Source organism: Medicago truncatula, chromosome 1 (genome assembly GCF_003473485.1).
Source record: "Medicago truncatula cultivar Jemalong A17 chromosome 1, MtrunA17r5.0-ANR, whole genome shotgun sequence".
NCBI classification, from domain to species: domain Eukaryota; kingdom Viridiplantae; phylum Streptophyta; class Magnoliopsida; order Fabales; family Fabaceae; genus Medicago; species Medicago truncatula.
In genome coordinates, this window is record NC_053042.1 from 6,711,671 (window position 1) to 6,725,931 (window position 14,261).

General features: G+C 31.1%; 2 protein-coding genes across 2 annotated transcripts; one reads left to right on the forward strand and one right to left on the reverse strand.

The window, feature by feature from the left end:
- Positions 1-4,203: 4,203 nt before the first annotated feature.
- On the reverse strand, positions 4,204-6,218 carry LOC25482097 (E3 ubiquitin-protein ligase RNF5). Its single transcript, XM_013610595.3, has 2 exons — positions 6,064-6,218; positions 4,204-5,186 (listed from the first exon to the last, which is right to left on the reverse strand). The coding sequence occupies exon 2, from the start codon at positions 5,184-5,186 to the stop codon at positions 4,488-4,490; it is 699 nt and encodes a 232-aa protein (XP_013466049.1). The 5' UTR covers positions 6,064-6,218; the 3' UTR covers positions 4,204-4,487.
- A 4,262-nt stretch (positions 6,219-10,480) lies between these two features.
- Positions 10,481-12,040, forward strand: LOC25482098 (elongation of fatty acids protein 3-like). The gene has a single exon (XM_024777537.2). It carries the CDS (start codon positions 10,687-10,689, stop codon positions 11,557-11,559), a length of 873 nt encoding a protein of 290 aa, XP_024633305.1. The 5' UTR covers positions 10,481-10,686; the 3' UTR covers positions 11,560-12,040.
- Positions 12,041-14,261: the final 2,221 nt, after the last annotated feature.

Consider the following 14,261-nt stretch of genomic DNA (forward strand, 5'->3'; position numbering starts at 1 on the left):
CAAACCCTTAAAATTCAAATTAAAACCAAGAAATCATCACCCTTGTACAAAAATCGGGAGTGGTGTTAATACAAATAGTAGATATGCTAAAGTGGAATCTAATAAGAAAGAAGAAAATGATTTAGAGAATTTTCTGAATTTTGTGTTTAATTAATCACCAATACAATTTGTATCACTCTCTCTCAATTGTATTTGGGGATTTTTCTGGATTTGATATATTTAAGGATTTTAGATTTGAGGATTTTGAGTGTTGAGTTTAGAAGATTATGGACGTGAAGATATTTGGGTGAACATTTTTTTTTTATGTAAGGTAGATGATGACGAAATTGGTGACCGGTGAGAATATGGGTTTGTAACAAAATTTTGATATTCATAGGGACCATTTACTTAATTAACCATAATATTTATTATATTCTCAAAGAGAAAAAATTATAATTGAGAATTGAGTTGATAAAACAACTTTAATCTATGCTTACGGGTATTTATTGGACGATAATGTAACATTACTTTACAATGATGGTGCACCTCTATTGAACATAAGCTTTAGTAATGGAAACAAATGGAGGGAGTAAAAAAATGAAGGAGTCGGAGTTTAAACTTTAATCACAGCATCCAATCTATCAATTTTTTAACACAAAAAGAAATATATCTGACAAAATTATTGTTTGTATGATTAAAATCAAGTCTTTTTCAAACACACTCAGGTCTAGATGGATTTGACCTTCTCTCTAAACAACTAAACTAGAGAAACATTTACTATTAATGTAATCATATTGTATAGTCTTAAATACAATTTTGGTCTCTCTATTTCAATCCTCATATTTCTAATTGCATAATTTTGATCCCCCATATTAATTTTTGACCGGTCCATAATTTTGACCATTCAATTCAATGAAGTGGCAATATATTATTCTCTCTTAGCCCTTTGTATCATTTTAGTTTATCTTCTTTTGACTATGTATACTTGGTCACGACTATTTAGCACCCTATTTTTGAAGACTCTCAACAATTAGACCATTCATTTTCATGTCAGATCATCTAATATATTACCATATCATGATATTGGATGGTCAAATGTTAGGTGGATCAAAATTGCAGAAATGGTGCACCAAAATTGCTTTTAAACCTATATGAACTTATAACCAAATTGAAATCTTTTGAAACATTTTTCGGCCAAAATTTTTGAGGCGTATAAAACTCTAGTTTAAGCAGCTTTACCTCTTAGACCGACCCTAAACTCGACCGAATCAAACCAACTCATTATTCATTTGTTTGATTCAAATTTTGTGCAAAAATGTTGCAAATTTTAGTTCATGCGTTCCTTTGCCATCACATGCTCTGAGATTACTCTACAATTACCTCAAAAACAAAATGCAAAACATCCAAGCAACTTGTAGAGTAATTGCAGTCACCTTTAATGATAATCATAACACGTTTTACTATGATTAATGTAGCGCACCAAGAGATACACTCCAAAGTTGTGCAATTAGCATCATACTAATTTAAGATAAAGATTTGCATTCCCACTCTTTCTTTTTCTTGAAAAAGAAAAGTTCATTAATAAATTAAGATCTCAACACAAGGTGTTCATACACAGGAAACAAAAATTGCATCAATGTTTGATCAATTAACAGGAAACCTTCCCGATTAGAACATAATACTCTAAGCACCTCCACAAAAATTGAGATATGAAACAATTCCCTCATATATTGAAAAAAGGCCTCAAACATCAGGCACCACATTTCTGTCAAAACCAATGCCTCCTCTTGCTGCCAAATGCAACCAAATTACTTAACAAATGCTCCGAAATACTCACTCCTTCACAATACACCCTTTGCACCCAAACTGAAACTAGAATCATTTTGAACCTCTTAGATCAAATACCATTACTTCTTAATAGGAAGTATGCATTATGCAATACACCCTTCGGGACCGTAAAAAAGTATTATGTATAGCTCTGTCATTAGTACAATTCAATTCAATCTGTGAAAAACTCTCTGTTACTCATTTGTTTAGAGTTACACTGATATGGTACACAGATCTCATTCAAAATGAATCTTTAACACATACCAGCACTTCAATCAATTATATTACATTGACATAGTAGTATCTATGGGTGTCTTAATACTTACGATATGAAAACATTTAATAGCAGCCATCAATAAATTATGCTGGACCTTACCATAATGTTAGTTGCTTATGCCATGTTTTGAGAGATATGCTGACACTGACTGAACAAGGATCAAGTCTTGGTATTATAATTCTTTACACAATCATATAAGTCGTGTAGCTTTGATCAATTTTATCAAGAAATGCAGACTGCCAGTTACTGCTCATATGCGCTAGTCTCATGTGATTTTCTAACGGATCCTTTCAATGAATTATACATTTAAGGTTGTTAATGTAAATTATAATGAACAGATTTACATATAGAACCTATATTCAAATAAATAAAAATGTATACAAACGAGAAAAAAAATCATCTAAAGGTTAACCATACATAGTTCCTATTTTATTTGTTGGACATATTCAAACTCTAGTTATATTGGTTCAACAAATCGGATCGAGTTTTACTCAACCATAAACAATGATAATAGCGGTAGCACTGTAGCAGTCAAATAAAAAAAAAAAAAAAACTGATTTTCTGAGAGTTTCTTCTCAACAATGTCCCTTTTGTAGTTGTGTTTTTCTTGGCTTCGGCCTCATTGCTTATTATATAACATTAAATCTCCATTCATTTATATGAGACCAACAAAAAATGAAAGGAATGCTAATTGAACTAATTCATTTCGGCAAAAACACAACGACTCAGTGTGGTTTCAGCAAAAACACGATGACCCATTGTGATTTCGGCAAAACCAGTACGATGCCAGCCATGCATTGAATAAGCAACTCGTGTGTAAAGCTAGCAAGCTCAGACTTATAAGTTGTCAAGTTACAACATGTGAAGGCTAATCAAAGACAACCTATAATAGTTAAAAACCCCAAACAAAACAAATCGAATGCAATAACAGGATTTCAAAATCCAAGGGACAGGGCTAGGAGTTTGCTCTATAGAGGAGGTACAATACTGTGACTCTTTCAGAGAGAGACACTCAAAATTGAGCTCAAGATAGCACAATGTGCAAAATGGAGTTGCAACTTTTTACTAGACTACTGCTTACCTCAAACCAATGTTGTAAAATCCTTGTAACGAAACTAACAAATTCTAAAATACAACAGAGTACATGAACCACAGTTTCAATAAATAGTCACTGCTTACCTCAAACCAATGTTGTAACATCCTTGTAACGAAACTAACAAATTCTAAAATACAACAGAGTACATGAACCACAGTTTCAATAAATAGTCACCAGGAATGAGATTATTTTCTTATAAATGCTGTAACAGAAACTTCTCGTGGAAGACAATGACCATTGTATACGAGAAAAATGTACAACAGAGATCTGTATAGGGGAACAATAAGATAGAATTTGATGGTTGTGATTAAAATTGTAAAGAATGAGTGACTATTAATATAAAACTACTAAAAAAAGAGCTCAATAAGCATTTTGTATTATCAATAAAGGCGTAAAATTCTTGAAAAAAAATCTTTTGACATAGTTGAAAAAAACTAAACTTGTTTCAATACCATCTTACAGATGTTTAAACCTAATACAATATGAACTAGGCTAGAATCTCAGCACGTCAAAGTTTAATCCTACTGTACTACCTAGGAACATGAAAGAAAGTGCAACTAGTTTCACAGTTCCTTAAGTTTCTACATATATATCATTAATATTCTAATGTGCATTTGATAGTAATGAAATAGATAAATGCATCACAAAAACAATCAAAGTCTAAACTTCAATGATGCTTATGTTTACCCTCATCTATTATAAACAAAAACGGCAACATCCAGTGCTGTAAAACTCCTCACATTATGACTTCCAAGGCAGCCTTACTATACATTTGCAAGAATGTTGATTTGAACACATGACCTCCTAATCACAGGGAAGTTACTCTAACCATTCCATCATCTGTAAAGTCTCCCCTTCTCAAATCCTAATCTTTAAGAACAAATGAATTAACAGGCATAACACTGATGAAATAATGAAGTTAATGGATACTGAAAACAGGAAATATCTAAATAGTTTTTTTATATAAGATGACCACAATAACATATATATTTAACAAAGAGGAAACCAAAAACTGAGAAAAAACTAAAATTTCAATAACCATCTCATAGTATATATCATGAGTATATAATCATCAAACTAACATCTATATCTGCATTTGATTTTATGATCTTGAAATGAAATTTTCCATAAGGACGCATATCAAGATCGATAAACTAATTAGAGAGGACTACAAGAGTAACAAACTAACAACAGAGTATAATATGAACAACCTCCACAGTTACAAAATAATAATATAAAGAGAAGGCACACTGAAAGATCGATAAGAGCTTATGTTTGGTTATATCGGCAGTCTGAACTCTATTCAATCTATTGCCAAAGTAAAGCAAGTACCACACAAAAAATAACAAACATCAGCAGCCTCTTCAGATAATAATCTTGTTGCCCTTGACCTGTGTGTAGAGGATATCTATGAACATGGCCACCGTGAAATGCATTAGAAAACCCGTAAGGGAAACCAGCAGCTCCACCATACATGGCCCCACCGTGAAAACCATGCAACTGAAAGTTAAATAAGGATGGTATAAATCCCCCCAATCCACCAAATCCTGCAGCAAATGTGAAATTCCCAAATCTTGCAGTTGTTGCTGGTGCAAATCCACCTAATCCACCTGTGAATCCAAATCCATGTTGAGAAAAAGGATTTGATTCAGGTGGAGGTGCAGTTTCAGGTCTCTGACCGGCAGGACGATGAGGGATATTAACACCAGGAACAGATTTCGATCTCGGATCGGTTGACGTCTTTCCTCTCCCATATAAAGGAACCAATTTCTCCTCCTCAATCATCGCTTTACAAACCGGGCATTCTCGTGACTGTGAGTGAAAGTGAAGCCATTTGTAAAGACAAGGCCAACAGAAAAGATGACCACACAAAGTAATAATAGGATCTTGTGCTAAGTCAAAACAAATGTTGCATTCAAAATTGCCGGCATCACTGTTATTATTATTGCTTGAGTAAGGAGGGCTTGGGGGTGACCTGCTTGTTGATTCCCCAAACCCACTTGCCATCTGTAAAATAAAATCCCCAACTTCATATTACAGCCTTGTTAGGGATAAACAGTTTAATTAAGCACTTATTACATAAACACTTATCATATAAGTTCTTATGCCTAAGCTATTTCTATAGCAAAACATCAAATATAAGTCAAATGGCTTTCATATAAGCTATAAGATGTTTTCATAAGCTAACCAAGAGAGCTTATCGAAATAAGCTGAAAACAACTTATGGACATATTATACGCTGTAAACAGTTTAATTAAGCACTTAAGGCATCAGCAATTATCATATAAGTGCTTATGTATAAACTATTTCTATAGCAAAAGATAAAATGACGTCATGGTTTTGATATAAGCTATCCCTCCAGCTTATTAAAATGAGCTGAAAACAACTTATGGACATGCCAAATGTTGTTATCATAAGCTATCCCAAATAGTCTCACAAGTGCTTATGCTAGTAGATAAGCTAAAATAAGTCAATCCAAACGAACCCTTGCACATAAAAACTTAATCATGTCTAAAAAAATTAGATCTAAGATATCAAATTACAATATACATAAACAGTATTGCTGAGTCAAAATTATTCATTTTCATGTATAAGATGAAACCAGTGAGGAATTAAAATAAAAATTAACTTAAATTGTTAATGAATTTAAGCAAACAGGAAACACAAACATGAAGCTAAGGAACAAAGACATGATTGAAAATGAAATATCCAAAAGCATAACCCTAATTCAGGTTTCAATTGAATCATTTTAGACAACAAATTTGAAACAAAAATCGAAATTCGAAGAAATCAAGTTTGTAAGTTAAGACCGTTGGAAAATCGAATTGCAAAAATAATAAAAATAAATAAAAAATTGAGGAAAAGGGGGTAGTTAGTTACGAACCTGAAGAGAAACAAAACGGTGAAGAAAGAAATGAACGATAGATCCTTGTTGAAGTCAAAACCTCAAAAACAAAAACTATTATTACAAGGTACTGTTATTATTTTTTTTTATTTTTTTTCTTTTCACGTGGATGAAAATTAAAAATAGTAGAAATTGTGAAGGAGGGTAAAAAAGAGAGTGGAAATTAATGATTGGTGTTTAATAAGTCTATGTTTAGGACATTGGTTTTCTTTCTGGTTTGGCATAACTGCGGAATCTTAACAAAAAAGTTTTAATTAAAAAAGTGTTGTGTTAACCGATGTCTCGGACACTGATTAAGGAGTTAAAAGTGAAAATTTTAAGTTAAAAATAATAATTTGTAAGTTTTTAATGCAATGACAACACAAATTTTAAAACAAAATAATACTATATTTGTCTCTTTAATCAGTATCGGAGCACATGATAATATTTTCCATTAAAAAATCAGTACCAGTAGCATTGTTTTTTAATATAAAATTATGACTTTTGTAAGAAAAATATGTGTAAAATTATGACATTCCAGCTGGTGTTTAGCTATTGGTTGCCGACGCGTGAAACTATTTGACTGGAAAATTCCAAGTACGATTGCGGTCTACTGTTGACATGGAAAAGTAACGTTATGCAAAGGAAATCAGGGGAGTACATGAGTCGGATAAAATAAGCAAAACGGACAGCTCAAATCTATCCAGAACTAGAAATGAGTCGAATTGAATTTAATTAGCTCGGCTCAAATCTATTTAGGTTAGTTTAGTGCTATTGATTTGGATATGAGACTTTGTTTCTCTTCAAGATCTCATGTTCTCTTCGGTGTTAATTTAGTGGACTAATTTAATTTTTGCATAAAATTAACTCGGCTCTATAAATTTGTTTAGTTTAAAACTCAACTTAAGTTTGATGCCATTTCTTTTATGAGCTTAAACTTGGCTCATTTCAAGTTAACAGTTCAGTTCGACTTCTTAGCTCGACTCACATAAATTAATATAAAAGATTTTTAAACTTTGTAACAATATTTCTTTTTAGATGCACTTTAAGATGAATGCAAGAAAAACAATCATAAATTAATTGGCATTTGAGCCAATGATTAATGAGTAAATTACTCCAATATGTAAGGGGAATGAATGCTAATGAGTGCTTTTAAGTCGTTGATTAGAGTACTAAAAGTAGTCATTTATATAAAAATGTGTGTAGTTATTGCAATGATAAAGGAAAAAAGTTGTATTTCCAAGACAATTTTTTTTAGTAAGAGCATCCACTAGTGAATTACTCCCTCCGATCCTATTTATAATTTTTTTTTTTTTTTTTAGATTCATTTAGTAATTAATGTATCTTGTATAGAATATAGACCAAATACATCATTTATGCAATTAATCAAAAAAGTCAAATGTTTCTTAAAGACTCCTTAAACGGACCTCATGTATACACATCATTTATTTATATTTTTTTTTAATAAAAGTATATGTATTAAAGATCCAATAACTCCAATGGTAATACACTTGTAGAGACTCTAATAAAAAATACTTAAATAAGTCATACTAACTTTGTGCATCATTATACAAAAGATAGTGTTAATAACAATATTATTTCTTTTAAAAGGTGGGACCAACTTATACATATTTTATTACTTCTTTTGATCGTGATTCGTGAGATTCATTAGTTGCTGAGGGCCGAAAAAGTTTTTATATAGCTTTTTTTAACAAGAAAGTTCTTATATAGTTATATGTTAAATACTCATTTTTTCTTCCACCAATGAGAGTCTTTAACATGGTGAAATCCTTGTTAAATAAAATACATCTATTAAAAATGCTCTAAAATTAATACTCAAAATTAGTAGGAGTTGCTACTTTTATAGATAAGCTTCCTCCATGTTTTTCACGAACCTCCATGTCGGACATTTTGTTTGAAAACTTCAACTAAAATAGGCGTTAGTCCAAAAACAATTTTGTGTTAGATTTGTTTTTTTTTTTTTTTGAAATAAATTTTGTGTTAGAATTGTTTTCTTTAATAATTGTTATTTGTTCCCCTAAAAAAAAAATTGTTATTGGTTAAGATGTCAATTAAATAATATAAAAAGTTTGGGACACTAACTCAACATATATTAAAAAAAATTAAGTATATAGGATAGGATATGATAAATACAGTTTTATCGATCTTAAATTATTTTTAAGTATTACTTTAGTCCCTTAACTTATTTTTCCTTTATTTTGATACCTTGAGTTACAAATGTTAAACGCTCTGTTTCTTTAAGTTTTTTATGCTCCATTTTGATCCTTAAAGTTTTTTTTTTTTTTTTTTTATGTTTCTATATTTGCGTCATTTAGGTTTTTAGTTTTCAATTCAACATGTTTGGTCACCTACTGTATCTTGTGTCGAATGATTTTTACTTCATTTAACAGCTAAACATCGCTCAAAAACAGATTTTTGCAGTCACTTTATGTAGTATATGGAAACATAAAAACAACAAAGTATGGACCAGTGTTGTTGAAACGATCCAACAAATTGGTGATCGAGTTAAGGCTTTTTTAAGTAGCTGGAAGAATGCGCAAGAAATAAGGACTCACAACTTTTCGAATAGCACACGCAGTGAGACAGACTGTTGGACAACCAAGTGTAGGGAGATTCAAATGCAATGTTGGTGCTTCCTTCCCAACTTCCCTCAACAAGGTCGGTTTTGGAGCATGTATTCGAGATGCATAAGGAAACTTTGTTATAGGCGGGACTGCTTAGCTACCCCTTTACTCGATGTAGATATGGGAGAAGCCACGTGCCTCCTACATGCTATGCAGTGGGCGAAAGAACTTAACCTGGTGATTATGAATTTCAAAACTAATTCCAAAGTTGTTGTATATAGTATCTACATAGGGGAGGGTGCCTCTGATTTTGTGGATATAATTTATGACCGTAGACACTCGTTGATGATTGATTTAGCAAACTCTGATGTGAAGTTTATTAGGATACAATTTAATAGTGTTGCCCATAGTTTAGTTAGGGAATCACTAAATCATGCCCGTAGGGTCATCCACTTTAGTTATTTTTTTTATGATCTTTACAAGCAACTTATGCAGTTTTAGTTTTGAAACCTGGGTTATTGTGGTGTTTGCAAAGTTAATTGCGAGTATTTGAAGATATATTTTATGATTTTGGTATTCTTATTTATTTTATGTTTATATATTCGATGAAAAAATAATGAAAATAAGTTACTCATATTATAGAGATAAAGAAGATAAGATTTGTTCATTTTTTTAAAGAACAAAGTGATCAACCCTTTATATCTGTAGATTAATTTTTTATTTAAACAAAACTTAGATATAGTTCACTATGGTTTGTATGTCATGTTATTCACTTAGAATAAACCAAATTTGTCTTAATTTTTTTAAAATATGTATTTTGCAATTGTTTATATGTTGTTGATATTATGCACCTCAACAATGAAAAATACGAGAAAACAACATAAATGGAGAAAAATTGAAAATGACAAATGTTAGTATTTTGAGGGATGAGATCAAACTTCCATCTTCTTATCACTTCAATTTCTAACTATGTTCATCTTAATTATCAAGCTAACTTTATATATATTGTTAAAGGAATTTTTTTATTAAAGAGCAATGTACTTTGATTTCTAATTTCATTAAAAAAATGAATCAAAAGTGTTGTGAATTCGAACTCAAATAACATCAATAACCTAGATGTATGGAACAAGTATCGATGACAACCAACAAGAGCAATTCCCAATTGCCCTCATTTCATCTTTCAATCTGCTCAATGAAATCACTACGAAGGTGTCTATATGTGCTTTCCAAACCAAAAATCTCACCAAAAAACACTTAACTTTTAAAATTCTTTCTTTTGATCTCTTGAAATTACACAACAAATGATCGGAAAAAATGCTTAAATATGACTCATAAACCAAGAGAGACGTCTCGGGCCCGTTTCATCCGCCTTAGGCCAACGTTCCATTGGACGCCTCGCGGCCCAAACCACCCACCTCACATATGAGGCAACGTAGAATCAGTAGAAAACTTCTGTATTCGGGCTTCCAACCTTTGCTTTGATGAGATTTAAAGGCACTCAAAACAAAAACTAGAAAAGATAGAGAATCACTAGATAATTTTAGCATTTCTTTCACATTTGTCATACGTAACCCATTATATCAAAGTTTGACTTAAAAAACTATTTTGTTTTTTTATATAATGATAATGATAATGATGATTTTTTTTAGTTTTGGAGTTTGGACTGTCGGCTCAACTCATCAATAAAAAATATATATAAATAAAAAAAACGAGTATGTAATGCCATGTTAAGCTAACGCGTTGAACGCGTGACTTTATTATGCATTGTGCCCCATGACTTGAGGCTGAGGGTAATAATAGCCCAATCAATACGACAATATATAACATAACATTCATAGTGATCCCAAAAATATTTCACTCCTCACAAGTCTTCTTGTGCCTACATCACAACACATTATAATTTCCACACTCCAAATTCTTACCAATCAAAACAAGACAAACCCCACTTTCAAGACTTAACAAATTAACGTACACACTTACACACAAACACACATTCCTTACTCATTTCCTAAGAACATCCTACCAAATAGTCTTCCAAATGATATTCCAACTGAAAGAGACCCTAAAATATTGGCTAATAGACCATCCATCCATAGTTTGGTTCCGATGGAGTCCGACCCAATCATGGGGCGGCACATGGCCATTCCTCGTCACAGCCATCGCCGCTTATATAACTGCGGCACTCACCCTCCACATCATCCTTAAGATCTTCAAACGCAGTCAGGCTGTCCGACTGGGGCCTATTCCCGCAATCCACTACCTAATGATGTCACTAATCTCTATCACAATTTTCTCCGGCATGCTATTCTCCGCGGCTGCAGAACTCCACGACACACGATGGCTACTCCGGAGAACTAAAACCACCCCTTTTGAATGGTTCCTTTGTTTCCCACTTGGTATGCGTCCATCTGGTCGTGTTTTCTTCTGGTCTTACATTTTCTACCTCTCAAGGTTTCTTCATTTGTTTCGAACCTTCTTTGTCATTCTCCGTCACCGGAAACTTTCATTTTTCAGGCTATTCAACAACTCCATTCTCTTGATCAGTTCTTTTCTATGGCTTGAATTTTCACAGTCTTTTCAGGTTCTTGGGATTTTGCTCTCAACTTTGGTTTATTGTTTGGTTTATGGCTATAGATTTTGGATTGAAATTGGGTTGCCAAGTAAGAATTTTTATTTCACAGTGAATTGTCAAATGATTTTGTTGGGTTGTAATTTGGTTTGTCATTTTGGTGTGCTTTGGTTGCATTTATGGAGAGGTGGGTGTAACGGAATTGGAGCTTGGGTTTTCAATTCTGTTTTGAATGCTGCTATTCTTTTCCTCTTTTTGAAGTCCTATGTCAATGTTCATTGTCAAAAGAAGAACAATAGCACCTATAATAGTACATGTGATCAAAGTTTTAAATTGCAGTAACAATTGAGTTCGTATCACAATACAATCTTTGATATTAGATAGGATTGTGTTTAAATTAAGCTGGATATTCGTCCTCGTTAGCTTTGATGTCCTGATCAAAATAGCGGCCGCAAAATCTATGGATGAGGATGACTGGTCTAGCGGAATGAGCTAGTCTCTCAAGATGTGGCGAATTAAAATTCGAAATTCAGCCGGGAGAGGTGTCATATTTAGTGTCTCAAATATGATTAGTTCTATTGGAGGAAATTTGTGAAAAGCTTTATTGCTGAGGCAAAGATTTAGGTTCCCAATTGCTGCAAATTTTGGTCTTCAGTTTTTAGTTTGATTAGGTACACCTTTGTCTCTTTAAAAATCTTGAGACATGTAATAGGACACAAAACGTATTTCACACATATATATTATATAGTTTGTAAAAATTTAATTGGTGACTTCCTAATTGAAAATATACAAATATGTAGTGCAGTTAAAAAGTAAACTTTCTGTCAAAAAAGTTAAGTAAACTGACGAAAATGAACATGGTTTATTTTGTGTGAAAAACAATAAAACAGTAAGGACCCAACTTGCTACTTAATTAAATTCTTTTTATTGCTATGTGTACGTATAAGATTTACCATAATATTTCAATTTGGTTTGTAATATTTTATGATTAAATTTAAATTTCAATCCTAATTGTTTTCTTTGATATTTCGATATTGTTATTATAGTTTTTATCTTATCAAACCAAACTTAACTCTTTTCATTTAAGAAATAAGAATGAATACAAAGAGGATCAAAATAAAAAGAAACACAACGATTAGCATAAAAAATGGCCACCCTCACTAATATTAGAAACTAAAACATTAATATTAGAAACTAAAACATTAAATTGCGGCAACACGTCACTTCTCACATTATTATTATCGTGGTTAGAAGGTGAGTAATCGACTCATAATAAGTGCGCTTAGACCATCTACAATGGGGAGTCCTTCCCCTATTAAGCACCATTGTAAATAGGTATCCCTTTGTGACATCAATGAATATGGTGTTTATGACGGTGGGTGCTTGTATAGGCATCATCTCTCTCCTATTACTCATGAGTCACACATGTACAATTAATTCTATTTTTTTTATATTTAATTATTGTATTTTTCATCATTCATGTTATATTGTTTTTTTAATTTTTAACTTTTTCTTGAATTATTAATAAAAATAAAATAAAAATGTTTGTTTTTTTAATAATTTATAATTAAATTATTTCAATATTTTAAAATTATATAATTATGAATGTGTATAAAAATTATTGTTAAAATATAATGATATAGAGTTATTGTTGGAACCCAATTAATAATTATTTTGAGGTGCTGGGTTGGAGAGATTGTGTGCTTATTACGTATTAACTATAAAACGAATGATGTGTACAGTAGGGATCCATTTAAGCACCCAAATGGAGTGCTGCATTGTGGATGGTCTTAGACACTATTCTGAATTCTGATACTAGAAAGTTTTTCATAGACACAAACACAAATAAAATTATTTGAACACACATACATCAATGAAGAATATTAAATAATAAACAAATTAGTCATATCATTGAACCAATTTATCTTTAAAAAAAGGGTTAAATATGTCTTTAGCCCTATGTAATTCAGGCGAGTTCCAGTTTACCCCCTGTAAAAAAAAAAGTTTAGATTCCAACCTTGTAATTTGAAGATTATTTCATTTTAGACCCTGATGTCATCTGACTGTGCAAACATGATGACGTGGCACACTGATTAATCATTTTTGGATGATGTGGCGCGCTGACTGTATAATTAATTTTGTTTTTAGTTTTTTTATTTTCATTTATATTAATTCAAGAAAAATTGATTTTAAAAATAGAAAAAAAAATCAGATTATTTTTTTTCAAAATTGAAAAAATCAGAAAAAATTAGATTTTTTTAAAAATTTTAAAAATTAAAAAAATCAGAAACAAATTCAGATTTATTTAAAAAAAAAATCGGAAATTAAGATTTTTAAAATTAAAATAAAATCGATTTTTTTTTCAGATTATATAATTTTTATTTCATATTTCATTCTAAATTATAAAAAAAAAATCCATAATATTTATTTTTGGTAGAAAAAAAAAATTATTTGAAAAAAAATCTGAAATTAAGATTTTGAAAATTAAAATAAAATCTTTTTTTTTTCAGATTATATAATTTTCAAAATTTTATTTCATATTTTATTCTGAATTATAAAAAAGATTATATTCAGAATAAAATAAAAAAATCCATAATATTTATTTCTGATAGAAAAAAAATTTATTTAGAAAAAAATCTGAACTTTTTTTTAATTTCAAATTTGGTTTTTTTTAAAATTAAATTCCAGATTTTTTTTCTTCATAAATATATTGTTTTTTACGATTTTTTATTTTTAAATTAATATAATTTCATTTTAAAAAACAAAATTAATTATACAATCATTGTGCCACATAATCAGATATGCACAGTTAGCGCACCACTTAGCATGCCACGTCAGCATTTTGTCCAGTCAGATGGCCTCAGGGTCTAAAACGAAAGAATCTTAAATTACAGGGTTGGAATCTAAGTTTTTTTTTTTACAAGGGGGTAAACCGGAACTCGCCCAAATTACAGGTGGCTAAAGACATATTAACCCTTAAAAAAATAAGCATTTGTGTAAGTGTGCCCAAACTTTTTGCATTTGGGTTTGTTCCTCTGCACAAC